Source organism: Hypomesus nipponensis, chromosome 15, assembly GCF_054491055.1.
Source record: "Hypomesus nipponensis isolate SF chromosome 15, ASM5449105v1, whole genome shotgun sequence".
NCBI classification, from domain to species: Eukaryota; Metazoa; Chordata; class Actinopteri; order Osmeriformes; family Osmeridae; genus Hypomesus; species Hypomesus nipponensis.
This window is the reverse complement of record NC_140375.1, coordinates 3,873,923-3,899,433: the sequence shown is the minus strand read 5'-3', so window position 1 is coordinate 3,899,433 and position 25,511 is coordinate 3,873,923. Positions and strand designations below refer to the sequence as shown.

Genomic DNA, 25,511 nt, shown 5'->3' with positions numbered 1-25,511 from the left:
AATGAATTAGAATTTAATATGACTTTGATGTATTATTTTCATCTAGTCGCCAAAGACCCTCACAGAGAAAGAAGCTGTTCCGTGGTCTAAAACTTTTTTTATCTTCTTTTTTCTGCCCCACCAATCAAATAGACAGCGTTATTTTGAATGAAGAAGTAGAGCTCTCATTGTTTCCGTACTCCATTTTATGAGGTGAGCTAAGGTTTGTTAGCTTGCGCAACAAAAAAACTAGCTAAGACATGAATTTAATGAATACCTAGAGACTTTTTATGGCCCACAGGTCCACTATAAATGCATGCCTGCCTTACTGTATATTAGAGATTGGCCAAATCTTAATGAATGGAATGAGACAGAGTGGGAGGACCTGAGGTGGAGAATGGGGGTGCCGTTGGACTCTCCTGGTATTAAACTGTTACTTCCACGACAGCCCCCTCGGTGTCGGAAAGAGAATGTGTGGGTGTGTGTTCGTCATGACTCATCTCAGTGGCCTGTCCTGCCCAGTGCAAGCTAGCTCGCTAGCCGCCATTCACAGTTTGATCTCTCTGGCAGGCTAATATGGAGCTAGGTGTCAGGACTATGTTGCCTATTGAGTAGTGAACAGGCAGGGATTCTCTCCACCGCCTCTGCCACCTTGAGTGCCAGGCTGAGTCACATGTGCCCACGTGGTTCAGTGCTTACCAACAGAGACTGATAGTTGCTGTGTCGTGCTACGGCACAAGGCTAGAGAGGGAGTTCCCAGGCACCATGAGTTTTTTGGTTTGTTTTTCATCCCAGAACCCCTAGTTCACTAGCCATATTTGATAGGCATGGGAAGTGGCACTGACTACTAACGACACCTTTTAATGATGATACATATTTATTTGAGGTCTGAAAAGGTCGAACTTTTTCCCCGCCCTGTTGCTTGTCACTGCTGTGACTTCCAAACTGCATAAACAAGCTTTTGCTCAGTGTAACAACAGTTGCAATGGGATGCCTTTTCGTGACAAAACCCTCCAAAACAAAGTGAACTTTCGACTCTTGCCGTTGCTCTTTTACTCTTCTTATGATGATTGTGTAAGCCGAGAGACCTGCTTGTGTGTGTGTTTGCATGCGTGTGAATCTGCAGATGTGTGTGTCTCATTGCATGTTCAAAGCCAATGAGGCAGAGAAAGAGAAAGAGAGAGGTGGTGGGGGAGGTGATGTGGGATGGGTGAGTGTGTGGGGGGGGGGGGGTTGGAAACCGCAGCGATTGGAAACCTTGTTAGAAATTTATGAAGTGCTAAAATGTTTTCTCCCAGGGGGATCTAGCCAGCTGTCAGTGGTACTGTAAGCCATTTACTGCTAGGGGCTGTGGCTCTGTCATCAGACTGAGACTGTGGTGGGGTAGACACACACACATGCACACACACACACACACACAGGGCCCTGCTCAGCCAAGAGAAATGATCTACACCACTCAGAAATCAAACACCTAGCAATTAGCACTGAGCCGACTGATGCTAATTGGTCCCACTTTGTCGTAGTCTCTCCCCCCCCCCCCCCCCCCTCCACACACACACATACACCCCCCCCCCCCCCCCCCCCCTCGATACCGAGCTAAAGGAAAACGCTCCGGCACACACTTGTTCATCATCAGCCGCCATCCTCTCTTGCGTGTTCGGCGTGAAGTGTGGTTTGCCATCAAAGCGCCGTCTGAGTAGTTGACCTTATTGTAGCAGTTTACGTGGTGCGGCAGCTGGGTGTCGTTAGCCCACACAAACAAGGGGCCTTCACCACAAAAGACGCAGACGCTGTGATCCTATTTTTTGCCCAAATTGATGTCCTGTGACGCGGTTCCTACTTTGAAGTGAACTCTCTCTCTCTAAACGGTCTGTTTCCCTTTGTCTCCCTCTCTGACAGTTTCCAGTGAAGACCTACATTCCAGCTTATACTTTGTCAATGCATCTGTGCAAGAGGTAGTGTTTGCCAGCACCACAGGGACCTCGGTGCCCTGTCCCGCCGCGGGGGCGGCCCCCGCCTCGCTGCGCTGGTACCTGGCCACGGGCGAGGAGATCTACGATGTGCCAGGGATACGGCACGTGCACCCCAATGGCACCCTCCAGATCTTCAACTTCCTGCCCTCGAGTTTCAGCAAGCTCATCCACGACAACACGTACTACTGCACTGCTGAAAACCCCTCAGGGAAGATACGAAGCCAGGATGTCCACATCAAAGCCGGTGAGCAAAGCTGAAAACGTTGTCATTGGGTAGTCTTGGATAGATGCTGTACCATTGAACATGCCCAAGAAAATGGGCAGTACTGAAAGATGATTTGAAATGAGTGAGAATGGAGTGGTTTGGTCGTGTCTTTGTCGTTAAACGAGTCGCCGTCAGCCAAGCGAAGCTACGCATCGCTAATGCTAGATTGCAGGTGGCAAGGGTGCAGCATTGAAGGAGTTTTGGGAGCAGTGGTCAGTCGTTGTGTGTAAACATTCTTCCTGACACAAAGCCATCTCTCTCCCTCAGTGTTTCGGGAACCCTACACGGTCCGCGTGGAGGACCAGAAGGCCATGAGAGGCAACATAGCGGTCTTCAAGTGCATTATCCCTGCCTCTGTGGAGGCCTACGTCACTGTTGTATCCTGGGAGAAAGACACGGTCTCTCTCACCTCAGGTAAGGCACTATCACCATTTCCATTTAGGAAGGTTCAAATGTAAACACATGCATGGATGCATCGTTCTGGCCACTGTTCCCTCCTCCCTCGGACTCATCTGCTTGTTGTCCATGGTGGATATTACTGGAGCTCTATGCAGTCCTCTTGCTAGCCAGAGGAGGTTAGTGTCTGTCACATCGAATCACCATGTGGCCTAGCAAGCTCCCTGCTTCCCTACCCCCTCCCTCTCTCCACCCCAAACATCCATCCATCTCTAGCTCAGTAAAGTGGGACAGTTTACATGGTCTTATTGACCTACTTGCCCCCTCTACTGAAACCATTGAGCTCACAGGTTGATTTTTTTGTTGGTCAAATGCTAAATGGAACTTTCTCTACCATTCTCCCCTACCCTTTGGGTAATTCTATCTCCTGTGGAGCATTTAGGAGACTGTTGTGTGACCAAGGGCAAGTTCCGGGGCATGTTTTAGTGAGATGTGTCTTTCCAAGTAGGAAGAAGTTGTCTGTAATCCTTGCAGGGGCAAAAATCTGATATAAACTTTGGGGGGCACAATTACATAGACATTTTCTCAGTTACTGGGGGGGGGGGGCAGCAAAAGTTGTGCTGTAACACATCAACGTCAAACTTTAAAATGCTTGTGTATATAATCACTGCCTTCATCGCGTATTATTCATGTTGAAATTAAGGGATATTTGGGGGGACAAATCGTATTCGCCCTGGGATTTCCTTCCCTTGAATCCATGTCTGCTTGATTCACAGTTGGGGTCGGCAATGTCAGCCTACTCAGGATGTTCTCAGTGTCATAAGCCATGATGCTAATTCACTTTCATCTGCCGTCTGAGAAAACTTTCCAGTTTTAAGTAGCTAAATGAGCGTTTTAGCGAGTGTGGAAAACAAGCGAGCTCCAGACACCAGTGTGCTGTCAAGACCATGAGCACGGTCAGAATCACTGCTCTCCTCCTGATAAATAATAGATGATGGATTGTGCTGCATGAGCAAATGCACCTCGTAGTGTTATGGAGCGGGTGTGTTTACTCCACAGACAGGGCCAGGAATTGTGTGTGTGTGTGTGCGTGTGTGTGGTGTGCGGTGTGTTTGTGCGTGTGTCCGAAAGAGAGAGAGAAATAAAAAGAGAAAGAGAGAAAGCGACAGGAGAGTGTGTGAGATGGAGAGAGAGCAAGAAAGCGAGAGAGAGAGAGAGTGTGAGACAGTGAAGGACAAAGAGAGGATAAAGAGAGAAAGGCATAAGGTTAGTCAACAACGATGACGATGGAAAAGCTGATTTGTTTGACCCAACCTGTTTTCTGACTCTTTGTCTTTGAGGATTTTGCAGCCACGCTCTTTCAATTTTTCATGAAAGAAGTCTTGGTCTCGGTGGACGCAAAATAAAGCTATCCCACCGCCACACTCAATTATTAATGCTAGGTTCTTGTTGGGAGCAGTACAGTAACATCAAGCCCACATCCATGCCTCTTCCATTGTGAATCACAATGCACCGTCTCAAAACATTGGCTGCAACATTTTCAAGTGTTCAGCCAAATGCTGAGCGTTCAATCTATGGATAGTTTCTTCTGTACACGGATGGTTTAGTATACGACACTCTAAGTCAAAATAGAGCTCAAAATATGTGTGCTTAGAGTAGGTTTATGTATTAATTATCAGCTCCTTGAATCATTTTCCAAATTAACCCATCATATAAGCAGCATTTTACATCAACTGATAAAAAAAAAGCTTTTCATAGAACAAGGAGCTCACTTGGAACACAGTTTTTTTATTTTATAAAAAAATAATTATTATTCCAGTGATTCATGTGGGCAAGGAGAAGAGATGCATAATTACAGACAAGGCCCCGTCTTAATTAATCAACTGTGATTGAAAAGTTAATTACAATATGAATTACCTCTCAGAATAAGGACCGCTCGCTAGTCATTTGAAGCGGCCTGTTTTCAATGTGAAAGAGCGACGCCACTCGCGTGCCCTAATGTTGCCACTAACTTACCATTAACCCGTCATGCATTTTAAAATGGACCTCGCCGCGTGCGCTTTCAAATGCGCTGCCGCGCTCGCCTCTCTCCGGCTTTTGATAAACAATTGACAGAGCTAATAAAGAGATGAAAGAGGAGCGGAGAGGATGGGGCAGGGAGAGAGAGAGAGAGAGAGAGAGAGAGAGAGAGAGAGAGAGAGAGAGAGAGAGAGTGGGAGAGAGAGAGAGAGTGAGAGGGGGAGAGAGAGAGAGAGAGAGAAAGAGAGGGAGGGAGAGAGGGAGAGAGCAAAGGAAGGAAGGAAGGAAGGAAGGAAGGAAGGAAGGAAGGAAGGAGTGGAAGGAAGGAAGGAAGGAAGGAAGGAAGGAAGGAAGGAAGGAAGGAAGGAAGGAAGGAAGGAAGGAAGGAAGGAAGGAAGGAAGGAGTGGAAGGATAGATGAGGGGAGCAGCAACGTTGTACAATGTAGAGGCCTTTTGTATGTCAGGCCTAATGCATCTCCGGTTTTGTGTACGTTTGTGTGCGTGTATCAAGTGTGAGGGCTGTTGAATGGGGACGGACAGGGAGGGCACATCTTTTTTGTCTCCTGCATCTGCCCCGGCTTTTGTCTGTCACCTTTCACATGTGAGCCAATTTAATGAGATGTCCTTGATGCGATGAAAAGCCTTGATCAAAACTCTGGCTCTCCACTTTTCAATGGGGCGCGTACAGCATGTTGTCATACAGAGGTGTATGCTCCTATTTGCGGAGGAGGGGTGAGGGTCATGGAGGGCAATTAGGAATCCAGTGGGTAGATATTCTCATCTGTCTCATCTTGGCTCCGCAGGGCTAAGAGGGCTGTTTTCCACCATCAGCTGTTCATCACAGTCCTATTCATTTAACGCCTACCGTGTCCTTTACTGGGTGGTTGACATTGTTGGACATCCCTGTGGTAGCACATGCTGCACTATGGATGGTGCGTCTTTTACACATCAAATTGGGTTCATTCGCATGTGTGTTTGTTCACTTGTGTTCACATGTGGGTTCACATGTGTGTTGACATGTGGGTTCACGTGTGGGTTTGCGTCTGACGGTTCATGGCTGCATGCTCAACAGACACGTCACATCTTTGTCACAAGGCTATTGTGTGTATGTGTCAGGGTGTGTGTGTGTGTGTATGTATGTGTGTGTGTGCATGTGTCAGGGTGTACGTATGCATGTGAGAGGAATGTACAGACAGACAGACAGACAGACAGACAGACAGACAGACAGACAGACAGACAGACAGACAGACAGACAGACAGACAGACAGACAGACAGACAGACAGACAGACAGACAGACAGACAGACAGACAGACAGACAGACAGACAGACAGACAGACAGACAGACAGACAGAGAAACAGTCAGACATACAGGAAGACAGACAGGCAGACAAGCAGACAGGCAGGCAGAGGGACAGACGGAGGAACCCAGGGTGTGTATGGGCGAGACAGCCCAGTGTCTGGGCTGCTGTTGCTGGGTGAGGAGGTAGAGCTGGGTCCTCTGCTGCCTGCAGATAGGGCTTTCTCATTAGAACAAACACACACGCCTTTCATCTTTTCAAGCTGAAGATTAAGCTGGAGATGGTGGTGGGGAAGCTTTTCTCAAGCATTTAGGCACAGGCTTACTGCAAGGCTGGAGGAGAAGAATGACTGTAAGCCTCTCTCCCTCTCTTTCTCCATCTCTCTCTTTTGCTCTCGCTCTCTGTCTCTCTTGCTCTATCTCTATATCTATGTCGGTGTCTGCCTCTGTCTCATCTCGATCTCTCTTTTCTCACTACTCTCTCTCCCTCTGTCCTTTCTGTGTGGGTATGCATCTTCCCTCTCTCTCGTCCCTCTCTCTCATCATTCCTTTACCTCACATTTCACGCACCAATATGAGGACACCCTGCATTGCACTGCCCTGCATCAAACCTCCGTTGCAGGGTCAAGGAAATGAGAAGTCCTTGCAGTGTTTCAGGAAGACAAGCTTGAATCAGTGTCCTGGGCGATTACCAAGTCAGCTCTGTTCTTTCTTTCCTTTTTTCCTTCTTTCTTTTTTCCTTCTATCTATCACACACTCTCAAACAATCTCTTTCTTTCCCTCTCTGTTTCCTGCTTCTCTTCATCTTTGGCCTTGACTGTTACTGTAATGCCTCCTCCAAGTTGCATAATATGCTTGGACCAGGGCCCGAGTCAATTTTCTGCTGGCTGCAAAACTCAGTGTTTTCTTTTCTCTATGCTAATACGGCACAGTATGTTGTTCCAACATCCCTGGATATGTTTTTGTTAATATTCGTACTTTCACAGGGGTCGGCTTCACAGCTGACCCTTTGCATCCCAAACTGTTTAGAATCACAAACATTCTAACCATCTCTTGTGTCATTGGTCTGCTTGGGGCCAAACCTCACCCATAATTCGGGCAACTGAACCCTCGCTAAGTCCACCTCCTTTTATTTATTGTTGCTAAGTAGGACTAGTTTAGGACGATCTAGTTTGTAGCCTTGGTCATTGGGATTTTTCTTTCTGATATCACTGGTTTAGCTACAGCTAGCCACTGGCTCAATCAGAGTCATATCTATGGTGTCCCGAAAGAGCCAGCACTTGACTGGGATTCATGAAGGCCGCTCTGTGGCACCTCTCCATTTTTCACTTGGATTGACAGAGAGGGCACCTACGGCAGACACAGACAGAGCAGTAAATTCCATTCGGATCGCAGCTCCAAAGTCAGGGCAACCTTGGAAGGAGGGCAGAGCTGCAGAAATAAGCTCTTTACTGGGGAGGGAAAGCGAGGAGGAGGAGGAAGACGAGGAGAGGATGAAAAGTGGGTGAGGCTCAAGTCTTCTTCTTTGGTAAACAGGAGACTGCGTCGTGCAGGCTGCATTGTTAGCTCTCTCTCTCCCCCCTCCCGTCCGTCCGTCTGTCCGTCGCATGCACATACAGGAACACAAGCACGTCGCTCACGCACACACCCAAATGTCACACACACTACACACTCACACGGATTCACACGTCTTGTTGTCGGGGTTCGAACAAATGGGTCCAGAAGGTAGTGCACAATCCTCATCTAACCACGTAGCAACTGGGCGGCAACCCCTTGGTGAGTGTGTGTGTCCCACCCTGCAGTAAAGCCTTATGAAAGCACACAGCACATCACTCCGCTGCTGCTTCAGTCAGTGCAGCAGCCACCGAAATGCTGACCCTCATCTTTCACAAGGTCCCAGTTCCTAGTCTACACATGCACATCAGCTAAGAAAAATGCACGTGTGTGGATGCCTATGGGTGTATCTGCACATCTCTGTGCGGCGTGGGTTCTGGAATGTGATCGCAAGAAACTGTTTGGGTGCATGTGTGCTCTAGTACATGTATGTTCCTGCGTATGTGTGTGTGTGTGTGCGTGCGCGTGCGTGCAGGTGTGAGTGAGTGACAGAGTGTGTGTGAATGTGTTGATGGGGGATGGTGGTGTAGGAGGATACCGTCCAGAAAAAAAAGAGCCAAGAAAAATCAATACTTGTGTGCATTAATCACTCGGCTGCCAAAGTGACTTATGAGAACACGAGCTGAAGGATGCATTTGTGCATTTGCAGCATGAGTGCTGTGAAAAAAAAGGAGTTTGGGGAATTAAGGCGGGAGACTGCTTCCTCTTATGTGACTGTGTGAGAAAGAACTGCGGGAAGTTCAGTTTGTCTACTCGACGGAGAATCCTGCAAATGTATGCTGTGTCTGAAACAGGGTGTGTCGTCTGTATTCTTGAGAGATATTGTGTGAAATGATTTTTGTTCTGATGTTGAAGTCAAATGTTTAGTTTTGTGTGTGTTTCAGCTGTCAGAATTGTATATTATTGCACAGAAAAGTATTTCATCTTTATCTGTCAAACCACTACAGAGAATATGATACAGACTTTATAGGGTATGTTTTTCACAATCGGTGAATTCATCCAGAATTCCTTTTTTTCTTATCATAAAAACGATGAAAGGGAAACGTACTCTCCACATTTATAAATAAGGAGTTGCGGACAATCATCTCCGACATCAAATACTTCATTAAAAAATCAGTCAAACCGTATCCGGGCCTGTTTATCTGGAGTAGATAAAGCAACAGATATGAGGCTGGCATGGTGGCTGTTCTCCAGCCTGCTGCTCCACACGGCCTCCGGAAAAATAAACAACTGTTGATCAAAGCCAGTGCCAGCCGGTTTCACTTCAATGTTTACTGATAAATAAGAGCAATATGGCGGCCATTAGGCGCGTTGGGGAGGAGAATGATTAGGCGTTGATCTGTGGTTGCGCTGTGGGAGTAAGAGACAGTTCCATCTTCGATAAGTGGGGGATAGGTGGTTCGTTTTAGTTTGGCACCAGGCGTTTGAACAGGCCCTTTCACAGGGTTTATGGATGACAGGGCCCGTTTGGTCTGGAACTGGTCCAGAACCCAACATGGCTGCGGGCCAAAGAACAGATTAGTAATAAGCACAGTGTGAGCTAATTACGGACCGAACAACCAATTAATTTTCTGTTTATAAACTCCCCAAGATGTGAGGGTTGGGTTTACCCATGATGCCCTGGGGCAAGTGTGTCTTGCGGAGCTGAAATACCAGGTGGCAGGTCAGAACCATGTGTCCCAGAAGGAGCTCTGGATGAACAGTGAAGAAAAGGGACACATTTAGGCAACAGCATCTGATCCCATCTTAAAAGTGTGTGTTTTAGAAAAAGAAATAACGTCACGTAAAGACCCAAAGGTCGCTGACCAAATGGATTTTCCACCTTCCAAACCCCCCTTCCAATCTGAGATTAAGGCATCATCTTATTCCCCACTCAGGGTAGTAAATCTAGAAGAGAAAAAATACAGTAAATCGCATGGAGCCCCTTAAACTTTCACACTAATGCCATTGCCATTATGTCAACACTTGGTCCCTCAGCCCAGATTGGAACCAGTCAAGGTATTAAGGACACTGAAGTAAACTAATCAAATGGAGTGTGTCACTGTGAGTGTGTCACTGTGTAGCAAAGAACGCATCCAACAAAATGCGCTGTCATCCATAGTCAACCGAACAGTAGCCTTCATTTCACTGGCCATGTGCGGTGGGTTTGCTGTTAGACTGACCTTAGAAACCCAGTACGAAATGGGTATAGTAAGTTAATGATAATGATGACAGGTACGAGACCCTGAGTTCAATGATACAGTGATTCTTGGGTGACCCCTCTCGCCTGCTGAAATCCTCCTCTCCTTAACTTCCTTCCCTCTTCCTACCCTCCCCTCCCCTCATTTCCCTCCTCAACACTTCCCCGGTGACCAGGGACGCTCCGCCCCCTCGTCCTTCACCTCTCCTTGCTCTTGCAGCAGGCGACAGCAGCAGACACATCTCAGCTATCATCCCAATTCCCTGTGCAGCACCAGTAAGTGGCTCTGGTCAAAACCAGCGCCCTAGATAGGGAACAGGGTGTCAGTTGAGACCCAGTCGATGTCTCCTCTGAGTTTCAATGTGTCTCACTGCGAACGTGAGAGTTGGCCGTGTGGAATGTCCTGGGGTAACTGTATGATTATCAGTATTTTTGTTATCGCAAGATGTGTGTGTGTGTGTCTTTCGTGTGTGTGCGCAGGATGTGTGTGCTCCAATGCCTCATTTTTGTATTGCTTAGCGATTAGCAGAGCGTCAGTACAGTACGCTGTGAAGGACAGAATGGAGGAGAGGGGGGAGTGGGGGGGTGGAGGAGGAGGGGATGGATGGGGGTGCTTCTCTCTCTCTTCATTAGCGCTGATGAGAGTCCTTCGTTAAGAGAGGTGTCATGGTTGCTGAGTGGTCCTTCTAGTGGGGTCTCACCCGAAGACGCTTGCTTTCCAAACCTCCAGAGGCAGCAGGCAGCCCTGGCGACAGACCGGCCCAAGCTCTAGTCAAAACAAAGGAATCACTTGAATAATGTACTTTTTCAAAACGAATGTGAGTAGATCTCGTAAATAGATGTGGGACGTCAGGTGCAGGTTAGGGCCTCGTGTTTTACCCCGGCACTTAGCATTTTGGATTAAAATATTGACAGTGTATCGGGACAACCACAAGGAAACGTACGACCGTGTCGCACAGTCGTTCAGAAATCAATTCTGAGGGAATTCACTTCCTTCTGAGCTGGAGCATATGCGATGGATAGAAAACTCCTTAGTAAGCTCTCGACACAACTGTATTGATGTGGAGGGAAGCCATTTTCCATCTCTGTGTTCGTGTGGTAAGACCGGCCACCCTGTCGCTAACGGCCGTGACGTGGCGGGGCGGGGAGGTGGCCGTGCCGAGTGGCCTTTTGACAGACGCAGCCTGCAATCTTCACATCTGCGTAGGAGTTCCCTCGGCCAATCAGAGCGCCTCCGTCGCCGCGCAGTCTTATCACCTGCGTGCAGCTGCTGATGCTCCTCCGAGGGAGTGAAGGAGGAGAAGGGAGGGAGGGACGGAGGGATAGAGGGAGGGAGGGAGGACAGAATTAATGGTGTGTCCAGGACAGAGCGTCATTTGTGCTTTATGTCCTGAATGTGTTACACACGGTTTCCTGTAAGACCTGCTCTGCTGAATATTTTTGGTTTGTTCAAAATATCTAGGCAGAATGGCGGACCAGATCTGATTAAATAGAATAATATATTGCTCTAATATATATTGTCATCAGGAAAAAGGTGTGCTTTCTCAAGTACGAGGCAGCCACAGACGTAATGAAAACACGAATTCCGAGCAGAGCATGCATCGTAGCTCTGGTAATATGGCAAAAAATTACAAAATAAAAGAATTGAGAGAGAGAGAGAAGCTCAATCTGAATTGATTTTCCTCGTACTTTCTGCTGTACTTGAGTTGCCATGGTAACGTGGTCAGGTTTTCCGGGCCTCCTAGGGCAAGTGTAATTGTTGTCTGTTTCTCTCAGGCAGATTCTCCACCTCTCTCGATTGGTTCATCTGCAGATCACAGAGGAAAACATTCTCAAGGATGCCTCATCCTCACAGAGTCTCTGCATTTGACTATGGGAGATTGATGGATCTTGTTTGCCATTCAGCAATCTCTCTCAACAGTCGTTCAATCTTTAAGCAAAATATGCATCGATTTAGGCTTTCATAAGGGTAATGTGTTGGAATAGCTTCTAATTAAATTCATTGTCGCAATTTTTTTTAAACTAACCTTAATTTATATGGGCAGGTTTTCTGAGACCGAGAATGAGTTCTGAATATAAGTGACTCCTTATTGGAATGAACTTTTAATGATAATAATAGTATTATCTAAACGCATACTCAATAGCAGGCTGTGTGCGTGAAATTGCAGGTCATAAGATGCACTGTTGTTTTGGTCAATCTCAGTTTTACCTACAGGTCATCATGTCATGACTTTAAACGGGCCGCGAAACATTCACACAGTTCAACAAATACATTTCAAAATGACCCCCGCTTCTCCATGCTCGAGACAAAGAGCCGTTAGGAAATCGTTGGGAGTGTAAAGACATGTATCTTAAGACCTGGGCCTGTACCAGTAAAGAACAACATGGACATGTCTGCAGGAGTTCTGGAGTTTTTTCCCCAGGAAAAATGAACTGAGTCTGGGGTCTGCATGGCTGTGGGCAGAGACCCTGCCTGCTCAACAGGAACACCTGGCCCCTCCCAGCCTCATTCTGCATCATTAGAGTCCCAGGTTGACCTGGCTCTCCTCAGTGGTTTGCGGTGGGGTCGTGTCCGTAGACTGTGCCGGACCTGTCCTAATGGGCTGCCTGTTTTCCTCCACCGGATCAATGCTAATTAATACAGGCCTCCCTTAGGGGACAGTCAAGTGTCCATGCGGGGAATTGGCCCCGAGCCATACTGTAGTGAAGGTGGCCCGTCCATACTCTCCTCTGCTACCTTTGCTTGGCTGGGCGGGCCAAATTCGATTTTTTCATGTGGGCAGCTCGGCTTTGTGATACTGTGACCACAGTGGTCACATGAAATCGGGACTGTCCCCCTTTAGCCTCACCTCTGTCAACGTTCCCCACCCCACACACTTCTCCCCAGAAATGCTCCTTTAAAACAAGTGAAGGTAGCAACCTGAAACATGCATCGTGCGTGCCTGGCGGACCACTCGAGGCTGCCTAACTAGCAGTTTTCTTCTGAAGTGGGAGAAATCTATTTGCTTGTGGAAGCTGCTTGCATAATCCTTTAGCTACACTTGCCAGCTGTGAGCAAAGATACAGCACTGGGATTTGGCCTGAATATCATTGGGAGGACAAAGAAATGAAACTGATAAAGTGTACGGGCACAGGGCCCTTTGCATAATCCAGACAAACCCCTAATCTGAGTTCTTAAAATTTACTCTGGAATATAAAATGAGGGAAAACATGACTGCGAGTGTGGCGGTTCAAGTTTAGGAGAGGCAGAAACAAAGTCACACATTCGTTTTGTTTTAGTCCTTCTGAAAACATTTACGGCTCTTGATTTTTAAGCACATATGAATTCTTACATAGTGGTTGAAGTTTTTTTTTTTTTATATATGTTTGATGCTTGAAATGTTCATATGTACATATATTAGGACAGTAGTGCACAGTAAACCTTCTGTACCTTCTAAGCAACATGAGCGGGCTGCTTTGAAAGCTACATCTGGTGACACTCCAGTGTCATGAACTTATTACGTGGAACATGTGTTCATCTCCCCCCCCCCCCGCGCCCTCCAGTAAACAATGTTCAGCACAGAATGGAAAAGAAAACCCCTCAGTCAACGACTCTCAATCCGTCGGTCGTTCTCTCTCCTTCCCTCCCTGCATTTGTTTGCCCAGCCCTCTCTCCCTCCGGGTGCCTGCATCCCGGGCGCTGGGTGTGTGCTTTGTGTGCTTGAGTGTAATGGACAGCCGCTGAAAGCTAGCCCACCACACACACCAGCGGAGCGCCCTCCGCCACACCGAGCCCCCGCATCCCAGACGACTGCAGAGGCATCAGCCCAAGGATCGAGTCAATCACCATCAAACCCCCTTTCTTCTCTCTTTTCTCTCGTTCGCGCGGTGGTCTGCGCACGCGCACACGCCCTGGCTCGCAACATGGCGGCCGTCCCTGTGTTTGGCCTGCTTCTGCCTGTCAGGCACGACTAACATCAACATTTCATTATGGGATGTGATCCAATCGTAATGTATGAGAAGCAGGATATGTCAGCATCCAGGGGTCTGTGATATTTATGAGGGCATAAGGTAAATGGCTCCAAATCTGAGCGAGGAGGAGGGCTGGGAGACAGGAGCAGACATTGCTTGTAAGTTGTTCTCTCAAAGGCTCAAACGCATAATCAATGAAGTGTGTGTGTGTGTGTGTGTTTTAGACCGGGCTCTGAGAATGGCTCCACAGAAGCTCAACCTATTTTTACAGGGAAGACAGGTCGGTTGCTATGCTCTTTGAGAAGGTCTCCATCATGCTGTTTAGAAGAAAAAAAGATATCAAAGAGAGAGCGCGTTGGCCACTGCCATCACACCTCACAGTGGACAGAAGCTAAATGGCTGAAATGAGCAGCCCTGCGAGGAGAATTTAGTTGATTATTGATGATTTGATTCCATTATGCACTCCGCAGGAGTGTGTTAACGCCTTCAAGAATAGATGCTGTATTTCTTTAGTTCTGGAAAAGGGAAGGTGCTAATGCACAAAGGCCCCTACCCATCTCACACCCAAAAGGTGTAGCTCTCTTATTTATGATTGTGTGGAGGCATACAATACGAAAAAGCACTCTACCAAAATTCGATTACACTGTGCATGCATACATTTGGTGCATCATTTATGGTTATGAAGAGGTCATTTCATTTGCCAGCCTATTAGTAAAAAAATACAAATAAAAGTTGTCCAGACAGTATTTACTGGGTGTTCACTCCTCCAGATGTTTTCCATCACCGCTGGGATTAAGAAGGAGTCATCTTGGATTAGACAATCCAGAGCTGGGGTCTTGAGGTGCTGAAGCACGGATGAGACTGCCGGGCTGTGTGCGTTGGATTACTTGATCCCAGTTTAGCCCCAAACCAGGATTACATGGTATATAAAAATCTGGGGTGCTCCAATGTTCCACCAAAATAACATTATAAATCAGTGTCAAACTGTTAAACTGCAAACAGAATGTAATCTGTGGCCATGCAGGGGCACATGCAGACAGAAAGTGGGTTAACTACAATGTGTGCTTTGGTTCGTCTACTAGGTTTCAGAAGTTTGTTGTTCGATGATCAATTGTGTAACACCAAAGTGTGTGTGTGTGTGTGTGTATGTGTGTGTTCGCATGAAAGAGACAAGCGACAGCAAGAGACAAAGAAAGAGAGTGCAAGCGTGTGCAGTTGTGTGTATGAGGCAGGTAATCAGGCCTCCGGCGCAGACAGCTCTAGCTGGTGGTAATAACGGTTATTTTCTCTTCTCCTTTGCTCAGCGTTTGTGCCTGGGCCTCGTGTCAGATAGATGAGGACGATAACATCTTCTAATTGGGGGAGGCTGGCTGGGGCTGAATGTAAGAGGGTAGGGCAGGGACTGGGGCAGGGGCTGGGGCAGGGGCTGGGGATGGAGTTATGGCTGGAGCTGGGGCTGGGGCTGGGGCTGGGGCTGGGGCTGGGGCTGGGGCTGGGGCTGGGGATGGAGTTATGGCTGGAGCTGGGGCTGGGGCTGGGGCTGGAGGTGGCAATAGAATGGTGGAGCTAAGGCTAGGGGATAGATACAGAACATACATCTCATATCAATAATAGGCGAAAGCTAGGTGTGAAACTGATGCTGGAGCCAGGAAGACAAAGCCTTCCACAGTCTAGTGAGGAGGAGTCATCACCTGTAAACCTCCATCTTCTCTCTCTGGGGGGGGGGGGGGGCTGCTACCACAGAAACGTCTTTACATCCAGGACCACTGTCAGAATACAAATACCCTGTGTCTGAGCAAGAGGATAGAGGAGAACTACATTATTATGACATTGTGTTTCTGTGCTGCAGGGGGAAGGGTTTCTATCTGTACCAGGAATCACATCCACAATATGTGGGCCGTCGCCCACACCTTTATCACACACGATCGATTCTGCGATAGGGTGATGATTTCATTTATGTATGACATTATTGGAGAGGAAAGGGGCAGTGATTTCCTTACATCATATACCTGGCTGTGGGATTCATTTCTCTGCCATTTGCGTTTTCTGTCTCTCAGCAATTGCCTTCCCTGGGCAGAAAAAGAAAATGATCTGAAAATGAAATATGACGTGTCATTCTTGTGTTCACTGCGTATTTCCATGACGGGTCTCACGATGGTCGTCTGGAGGGAAGTGACGAGTGCGTGAGAGAGAGAGAGAGAGAGAGAGAGAGAGAGAGAGAGAGAGAGAGAGAGAGAGAGAGAGACAGAGAGAGAGAGCGTGCATGTGTCGTTACATTTCTCTTGTGTATAAATGTCTGGCCTGAGTCTGAGCTGGGCTGCGTATGGGTGCGTGTGTATGTGTGTGTGTTTCCACTTGCGTTTGTCATTCTTCTCCAGGGGAGTGTGTGTGCCATGTCTGATTACAGTTAACCCCTCTGTGGAGGCTGGTGCTTCTCTCCTCTTCCTCCCCCATCCCCCTTTCTCTCTACTCCTCCTCTTCCTCCCGGCTTTCAGACGGTACAGCACCCCCCCGCCCCCCCCCCCCCCGGTCCCCCCTCCTTCACTCTCCCGCGGGTGGCGTCTCCTTGGTAACAGTGTCAGAGTTGACTGGGGAGTGCAGATGGATTGGTGCCCTTTATCAGGTTACACGATTGGCCCATTAAAGATAACCAGCCTGTCCCTCTGAAGCTTCCCCCCCACCCCCAAGCTTTTCTCACCCTAAATGGACTGCTCTACCCCACCTGTCACATCTGGACAGAAAGTGCCTCCGCCCAACACACGTGTGTGTGTGTGCGCGTGTGTGTGCGTTAGAAGCATGCAAGGCGTGCACGTCCATGTGCGGCTGATGAAGGGTATCTCTCTGTGAATAGGACGGAGGGAAAGCAATTCTGCTCAAGTATCTTCCCTCACGCTGTCCTTGGGAGAGAATCAAAATGGAGACCAGCGTTTCCTCTCAGAGTCACACACTGCCTGGAAAATGTTACGGTCAAAGCCTTGAAAATCCCTTGGACGAACATCACCTCTCATCTGACACTGCGCGCACAATTTCTTTCAAAGGAAGATATTTAAAAGCCCTCTAGCCAGAGGCGGTAAAGGTACATAAATCCAACTGATGAATAACTAGTGAGGTTCAATTAGCACTGACTAACTGGAGGGCCTCACCTTACCTCATCGCCACGCGTACATTATCCACCGTGTATAGGAAACCAGGCGCCTCCTCACATCTCACCGTGACCTCCGCTCCCTGGCCACGCTTCGGTCTGGGCAGAACGTCCGTCCCCACTCCCCCTCCCCCCCCCCCCCCCCGGTGCGGCCAGACCTAGGAAGACAGGGATCCATGTCCTGACTGTAATTCAGACAGTCCAAGGTACTACTCTTTATTCTGGTAATGATCCCCAGCCCCAGCCCTCGCCCCCTGCCACTCAGCCTCCACAGCACGTGGGAGTCCTGATAGCATAAGGAGATGGGGGATTGAGGGCGATAAAGACATTAAACTGTCCCAGGTACCTTTCGCGTGCATGTGCGTGTGTGCGTTTGTGCGCTCTAATGCCAATTAGGACTATTAAGTGATAGCCTAGACGTTCTGTTTGTATGGTAGGATGACGATAAACTGGAAGAAGCGGGCGGGGAGGGAGGAGTAAGGAACAAAACATACAACTGATATCAGTGTCCTTGTCCTAGAAAAGAGAACAACCTTAGCAGGGGAGGCCATAGGGTTTTGATAGCACACACACACACACACACACACACACACACACACACACACACACCAAAAAGAAATCTGCCATATCGTCCTCATCACATTCTCAACAGAGGCGCCCCCTGAGAGGTTTCGTAAACTGCCACAGAGCCTATACTTAGACCCATTTTGCTTCGCTCTCCATCCCATTTCTGCTCCCTTTTTTAGGCGCAAGGGTATCTTTCCTATCTGATCTGCATCAATAAACCTCGGTAAGCAAGGCTTTTAATGCCTAATTGCCCTGTAATGAGCTGTCGCATTATGCAGAGTGCTGGGGTTCAAGCTTATTAGTTGATGGTTGCCCATAACATTTTAGTTCTTCCTCCCCTGTTTCAATGTTACACGATTGTCAATGAGATTTTTTTTTCTCTTTCTCTTTTTTCGCTGGCTGTCTAAAAATAGAGTCCTATTATCCCTGAGGCCTAGCTTGGGCCCTTACACAGTGTGTCAGCAATCAGCATGCCGAGTGCAAGACTAAAGAAATCACAATGGCTGCTGGCGCGCTAACGCTAGCTAATTCTAGTGCTACAACACCCTGCTTGGTTGAAGTTATTTGATTGAGCAGATTCATATTTAATCTCCATTTTTAAGGTTTTCTAACAGTTCATCTATATAAGTCTACAAGCAATTCAGCGCCCGTTTCATTCTTACAGAGGTACTGGATTTGGACTGAAGACAACAGTCCACACTAACTCTATTCTATGTGTCAAGCTTCCAATTCTAGGACTATTCTAGAACTGTTGATTTAATTGGACCTCTACCTTTATTCACATCAGCTGAGCATAGTAGCCTACCCTAATTATAAAACTACATTTTCATTGTTCCCCGTCAGAACAAGGTTTAAAATAGAAAAAATATGAACTCGAAAGGGCCTCAGGGCAAGTGTTGACATTGTGTTCCTAGCCGGCGCACCGTTCTGCCAACCCAACCTCAACCCCCCCCCCCCCCCCCCAAACCATTACTCCGAAGTAGACAGCGTCGCTAAATGAGGGGCCCTGTTACTGATTCATCTAAATCTACATAGAGAGAGTACTGTAGCGCCAGAGGGCATGCACAGATGAAAGCGTTTTACCGTACGTGTGTCGCCCCCCCCCGCCCCCCCCCCCACTGACTGGGTCCTCTGTTAACTTGTCACTTCCCATCGCCAAAGAAAAGCGCAGGCACCATATGCCGTGCGGTGTGTGGGTGCACGTGCACACAGACGGGGCGCAGGCACTCGCAAACCCTCGTCTCCGCGGTGCAAACATGACAGAGCCACCCCCCCCCCCCCCCCCGCGCACTAACGGGTCTCAGATGATGAAAGAGAGTGTTTTCTGCGTGTGATTTGGGATCTACAGCGCGTGGATGCGATCAGAGAGACCGTGTTCGAGCGTCTCTCTCTCTCCGTCTGTCTCTCTCTGTCTGTCTCTCTCTGTCTGTCTGTCTGTCTGTCTGTCTGTCTCTCTCTCTCGCTCTTTTCCTCTCCCTCTCTCTGCATAATGTGCCCTCCGTTCCCTGTTATGGTAGAAAAACACTCGCGTAGGGTGACATCCAGTTTTCCAGTTGATAACTAAATCTGTGTGCGTGTGCGTATGTTATTCCGCTTTGCCTGTGTGACGCTCAGACTGTCTCACCGCCGTCTGCGTGGATGTCACTGTCACTGCAGTTGCCAAGGCGAGGGAACCCCCACCCTTTGACGTCATGGCGTCAGACGTCAACGAATGTTTGATTGACAGAGACTTGTCCATTTCCTTTCATTTGCTCTGATATGACAGGGATGATCTGCCTGCTTGCGTGCGTGTTTGTGCGTGTTTGTGTGGGGGTGTTTGTGTGTGTGTTTGCGTCTGGGCCAGCGCATTCACGTTAAAGAGTGTATAAACAGAGAGGGTCTGTTTACAGTGTATGCAGGTGTCAATGTCTCAAACAAGTACTTGTACATTTTCTTTTTTATACACAACTGGAAGCATACATTTAGCCATTTAGCAGACGCTCTTATTCAGAGCGACTTACAGTAAGTACAGGCATACAGACTTAAAGACTTGTGTTTCACAAACTCATTGAATATACTGTATAGCCTAGTATAGCCGTTAAGAATATGTCTTTGCTTGGGTAGAGTCATTTTTAAACTCTACGTGTGTGTGTGTGTGTGTGTGTGTGTGTGTACACTCCTGGCCACTTGTGAGTAAGATTACATTAAACTGGTGGACCATGACTTCAGTAAGCCAGTGCATGTGTTGACATTGAGCAGGTGCATCCTCTCCACAATGCTGGCCTGTCATGCATGTTCTCATGCCTGGGCGCTGGGTTTCACCCGTGTGTGTGTCAGCACCGGGGAGGCCTTGGGAGGAACGCCACCCGGACGTTTGTCTTGATAGCCTGGACTTTGGGGGTGTGTGTCCATGTGTATGAGGAGACCCATGAAGCACAGCGAGGACGACCATTGGCGACAGCTGCTGTATAATCGGATGACCTCTCCTTCAATCTGGGCTGGATGTCGGTGTGTGCGCATGTGCGCGCGTGTGTGTGCGTGCGCTGCGCGAGAGGGTGTGTGTGTAAGCGGGGTGTGCCCGCCGCATGCGACGGGGAACGTGTGTGTGGGGAACGCACTTGCCCGTGTGTGTTTGTTTTCTCGCGTCGCGTGTTCTCCTCAGTGGGCGTCCCCCCCCCCTCTCTCACTGTGTGTTTCTGAGTGGCGGTGCGCGTGTGCTGTGCATGTGTGTAAGGCCCGCGTCACGTCACTGCCGTATGTCTAACCCGGTTTGTTTCCCTGTGACCTGCCTGCGGTTGGATGGTCCAGATGAACGAAATGTAACAGCCTCTGTTTTGTTTTTTTGGGGAGGGGGGGGGGGGGAGGAGGGGGGTTACAAAGCATGCTACTGTGTCAGACAGATGAGGCTTTCACGACTGAGCCCCTCCCGCCGTGAACGCTGTCTCTCTTCCTCTTCATCGCCGCCCACCCGCCCCGCCCCCCTGTCCTCTCTCCTCCCTCCCTCGCTCAGTCTCTCCCCATTCGCGCCTCCCTCCCTCGCTCCCACTCTGCCTACTGTCTGGCACTCTGAAGGTAATTAGTGTTGAAAAGGACGTTTTTAGCAAAAAGCTTTCAAATGCTATTTAGTCCTCTCCTTGAGCTCAATGGGCTGTCTCTCGCTCCACGTCCTTTGATATTGTCTCTGTCTCGTGACGTCGGAGCGAAGCCCCTCCACGCTCTTCTGACTTGTTCCTGTTCAAGTCCGCTCTCGCTGAAGACTTTGAAAGAAAGTGTTTGTGTGTGTGTGTGTGGGTGTGGTCGTTGTGTGTGTTAATCTCTGTGTGTACCGTACTGCGGCAAACCACCCGAGCCTATGTAAAGGGTCCGCAAGTCCACATTCTGTGTGTGTGTGTGTGTTTTTGTTTGTGTGCACAATATGCACGCTGGCTTGTGTACAGGGCGGGCTGGAGGCCCACTGGGCCCATTTGGCACCTCCAATCTGGACATGCCAACATCTCGTGGTGTTGAAGAGCTGCAAAGGTCATCCTCACCACAGGGGGCGACGTCCTCACTCCTGCCACCCCACAAGGTTGTGTTTCCTCCCCCTCCGCCTCCCCGCTGGCAGCCTCCGACCCCCTCGCTCTCTGGGTCACAGGGTCAGTCGACTCAGTGGCGCCCACGGCCCACGGGCACCCAGAGATGCACACGCAGTCCCCTCCCTCAGCCGCTAGAGCTGACACCTCCTTATGGAGTGTAGGGCAGGAGGGGTGGATGATTGGGATTGGTGGACAAGATTGTCACTCACTAAAGTTAGCCCCACCCCTCGTTGCCAACCATCACTTCCTAGCTCAGAGAAGATTCACAGAAACGTGTTTGTTAATTACAGTTCAGTGGATCTGAAAGCAAAATAAAAGGTGTAAAATAAAAGGTGTAAAATAAAAGGTCTAAAATAAAAGTTGATCATTTAAGTATTTATATGTATGTATATATATATATAAATATATGTGCTTCATGATTTCAAGGGCAGGCACTGTTGGTTTCCTTGGGTATGCCTACGGTAGACAGAGATAAATACATGTATTGCTGGTTCCTTCAACAGGAACACACTCTATACAATCCCAGAGACAGGAGGATAGCATTGCCACAGCTGTAACAGTAGCAGTCTGTGCACCTTTTATGTGTGAACAGTTTACACTGTGTGTGTACTGCTAACTCAATAAAACAATAGCTGAAATATAATGGCAGCTACTCTGTCCTGCCAGCTAGATTCACATTCGGTCCCTGCATTGTGCTTTGTGCAAACATGGTAAGAAATACTGTATATTTAGTAACCCTGCAACATACATTGTAGGGACATTCATGAATGTAACGGTGCCAATGCTTGTGTATGTAATGTCTCTCCACTCTCCCATTCCCCCATCTGGAACTAGTCTCTGATCGGCCTCTTAGAGCTCTAGGTGGAGTGTGTGGAGTCGGTTGCTGCTGCCATGATGAAACACACACACACACACATACACGCACACAGCACCCCGCCACCCCGCCTCTCACCTCCCACTGTTGTCACAGTAACCATCTCACCTTCCCTCTCCAGAGCCCATCTAATGAGATGAGTGTGTCTGCAAGAGCTGTAGGACAGAGAGAGACGGAGGGGGAGAGAGAGAGAGGGAGGGGAGGGAGGGAGGGAGGGAGGGAGGGAGGGAGGGAGGGAGGGAGGGAGGGAGGGAGGGAGGGAGGGAGGGAGGGGGGGAGGGAGGGAGGGAGGGGGGAGGGAGGGAGGGGGGGAGGGAGGGAGGGAGGGAGGGAGGGAGGGAGGGAGGGAGGGAGGGAGGGAGGGAGGGAGGGAGGGAGGGAGGGAGGGAGGGAGGGAGGGAGGGAGGGAGGGAGGGAGAAGGGCAGCCAGGTTTGTAGAGAGAATGAAAAGAAAAAAAGAGGGAGGGGAGGAGGAGTAGAAGAAAAAAGATGACACACTGCAGAGAGGCTGAATTGGTGTTTTGTTCCCCTTCACTGCATCAGATATCTCCCTTTCCTGTCAATTGAAACCAAGGAGCAAGAAGTCCTTCTGTAGAAAGGAACAGCTGTCCATGTGTGTGTGTGTGTGCACGCCCCACATGTGGCACTTTTTTGTGTCTGTGAAAAGAGAGAGAGCGAGAGAAGAGAAGACCAACAGCACTTCCGTGAGTGGCTGATTACCCTGATCTAAGGAAATTAAGATTACAATCGCAAATTAAAATTCAATTAAGGACTGAACGTTCCTGGCACCATTGTCTTGGCACACATTCCTGTAGATTTAAACCCAGCGCGTTGAAAACGACGAGTGCAGAGATGGTTCTCAAAGCTCATTATGGTGGCTCCCATTGGAAGGCTAGCTAGGCTACCTGTAGCCTACTGTCAATTATACTGGATGATGAGTCATTATCAGCTAGCACCATAACCGGCCCACACGTTGGAACGTCTGTTAAACCGAACAACGGCTCGACAAAGACCCCCATCTTCCTCCTCCCCCAGATTAATTCAGGTTGAGCTGTCTGTCATCTGCATCTCCCCCGCCTGGCTCCTCCCACAGCAGGGACAGGGAGATGGTTGAGGTGCGGCTAAGAGCGACAGTCTGTTTGCATCTGTTGCTCAGCATTGTCGGAACACTGCCGAGGCAGTGCGGGGCCTTGAAAGGCCCAGATGGAGAGATCACGGCGTTCTGGGCTCGGCCCAGATTGGCTATTATTCACATGAGCAATAGCACCTCAAATGCAAATGAGACCAGGTGAGCGAAGTAGATGTGGAAAAACCAACAAGAATGGATTTGAATGATGTTTTTAGGTGTGTTCAGAGCCTGCTTTGACTGGAAGGACAGGGAAAAAGTGTGAGTCTGTGTGTGGGTGTGTGGACCAGAGTGATAGTTCTGGGCACTCTCGTGACAAGTCACCTAAACAGTATCTCCGGAACATTCCATCCTTCCTGTCATCCCGTCTACTGATGGAGATATCACACATCCCCTAACCGTCCCTCCATCCGTCAGCCTCAGTCTGCTGCCTGTTCTCCTAATCAAGTCGGATTGTCAATATTTACAGTCAGCAGCCTCTCCTCCCGAGCGAAGGCAGTCTCCGGCACGTTCCGTTTCCCCGTTCTCACCGTCGACTTCATTAGTCCCATCTCAGTTTAATTACATCAAGAGGAGGAAGTCACAATCTCAAGTAGATCAAATTAAGCCCTATGCGAATCCCGAAGAGTCTCGTTCACCCCCCCCCCCCCCCCCCCCCCGCCGCCGTGGCTACGATCTCCTATCTTTTTCGGGGAGCGCCGGGGTCACGTGACGAGGCTCAACCGCTAAGTGGGATCTTAACGACGGAGACGTTCCCGTTGGCATGGTTAAGTGACTGCCTGCACACTCCTCCTGGTGAGAAGTGGCTTGTCGAGGGCGGAACTGAGGACGGCGTCTCGATTCGTGTTGAAAATGTTTTGAGTCAGATGCATATTTAGTTTACACAGCCTTGTATTCATAGGATATCACACTGTGGTGTTCATGTGGTAATTACTGCAGAGGCTGCCTGATACAGGTAGATAAGATACTTCTAGAATCTTTCGCTGCATTAAGCTTTTAGACCATTAAGCCATTTGAAGCATGGCTGCTTTTATCCAGTGTTATTTAAAAGTATGCCAAAAAACAACGCCCTTCTCAGCCTGCTGTGATTTTTTTTTAGCAGCCATATTCCTAGAAACGTTGTACTTACAGTTAACAAGAGATCAAATATATAAATTGTATGTCTCAAATGAGACTAAACCTTTTTGGGAAGCTGCATCAATGATATCCACTCAACTCATTAAGAAACATCAAGTTGGTCTCAGAAAGTCCTCCTGAGACTATGGAACCTTCAGTTTCACCTCAGTGAGGAACCGTCAGAGAAGCCAATTCAGTGGTGACCTTTCCCATATGTACACAAGGCCTGGGAGCATCGTTTAATTAATCTGCCCAAGTGGATGAGTGTCGTGACCTTGTGGCGTGTGGATTTCAGCGACAAGCTTTACTCAACATGTCATTAACATTCTAGACGAGGCTCTGGCCCTGTCTCCCACTCCTCTCCCTCTCTCCCTCTCTCCCTCTCTCCCTCTCTCCCTCTCTCCCTCTCTCCCTCTCTCCCTCTCTCCCTCTCTCCCTCTCCCCTGTCCGCCCACCCCTCCTGCTGCTCTAATGCAAAAAGAAGTGCTCGGCTTTTTGGGCCGATAAAGATATTTCAAGATTGATCTGTTTTTTCAGATCATTTATATTTCATCTTCTTTTACATGTCGTTTGACTGTCAGTCGAATACTTGTGTTTATTAGATTAATTGATACTGGTGTAGGCAGGGGCGTACTCAAGGGGGCAGGGGCCCAAAAAAAAGGGCACCATCTGCAAAGGGTGGGGGGGGGGGGCACAGGGTGGGGCACAGGGTGGGGCACAGGGTGGGGCACAGGGTGGGGCACAGGGGCGCTGCTAGACATGAAGCTGTACTGAGTGCACCTACTCATCACTTTGTTTCTTCCAAGCTTGCTGCGTACAAGAAGTGTGCATTACAATGCTCTATACAGACTTCCCTTGCTTACCCTGCCTACATATACCCCGCTAAATGTTCAATTCAGGGACGGAGGTTGGATATTTATGGATTTAGAAGGGATGTTTCTTGTGATATAATCTTAGGCGGGGACATCAATAGTAATGCAAACGTGTTGCACGACTGGATGCCTGGCTCTGGGTCTGGGGTCCACCACCGGATGGAGGATGCTGAAGAGGCCACAACATTGATGATGGATTTAATCTAGATTATCTTTCATTCGTGATGTGTCATGAAAAGGATTTCATCCAAATGTTCTCTTCACTCAGCCCCTTACCAACTCTATGTTTGTTGTCAAATAGTATTTTCAGCCAATAAAACAGCTGGGTATTGTGTAGTAATTGAAGCAGGGATGATCCCTGAGCAGTAAGTATTGCATTAGGGCCAGCTGGGTACTAGGGATAGGAGGACTGTTCCGTGCCTGCATAAAGAAAACATCGAAAAGGATGGAGGCTGGAAATCATCTCATACATTAAATCATATTTGCTTGTGGTGGGATTATAATTCTCATCAAGATCTCAAATTGATCTCCCGAGAGATCTCTTGGCCTTGTTTCATTCGCGGGGTGCCAGAATGAGTGTATCTT

General features: G+C 48.6%; 1 protein-coding gene across 1 annotated transcript in view; it reads left to right on the top strand.

Annotated features, from left to right (window-relative positions):
• Positions 1–25,511, top strand: part of dscamb (Down syndrome cell adhesion molecule b) — a 76,181-nt gene that overhangs the window by 5,508 nt on the left and 45,162 nt on the right. Inside the window, exons 2-3 of the mRNA XM_084674217.1 lie at positions 1,879–2,196; positions 2,485–2,631. Coding sequence (XP_084530343.1) covers positions 1,879–2,196; positions 2,485–2,631 — 465 coding nt within the window. The remainder of the gene's footprint in view (positions 1–1,878; positions 2,197–2,484; positions 2,632–25,511) is intronic.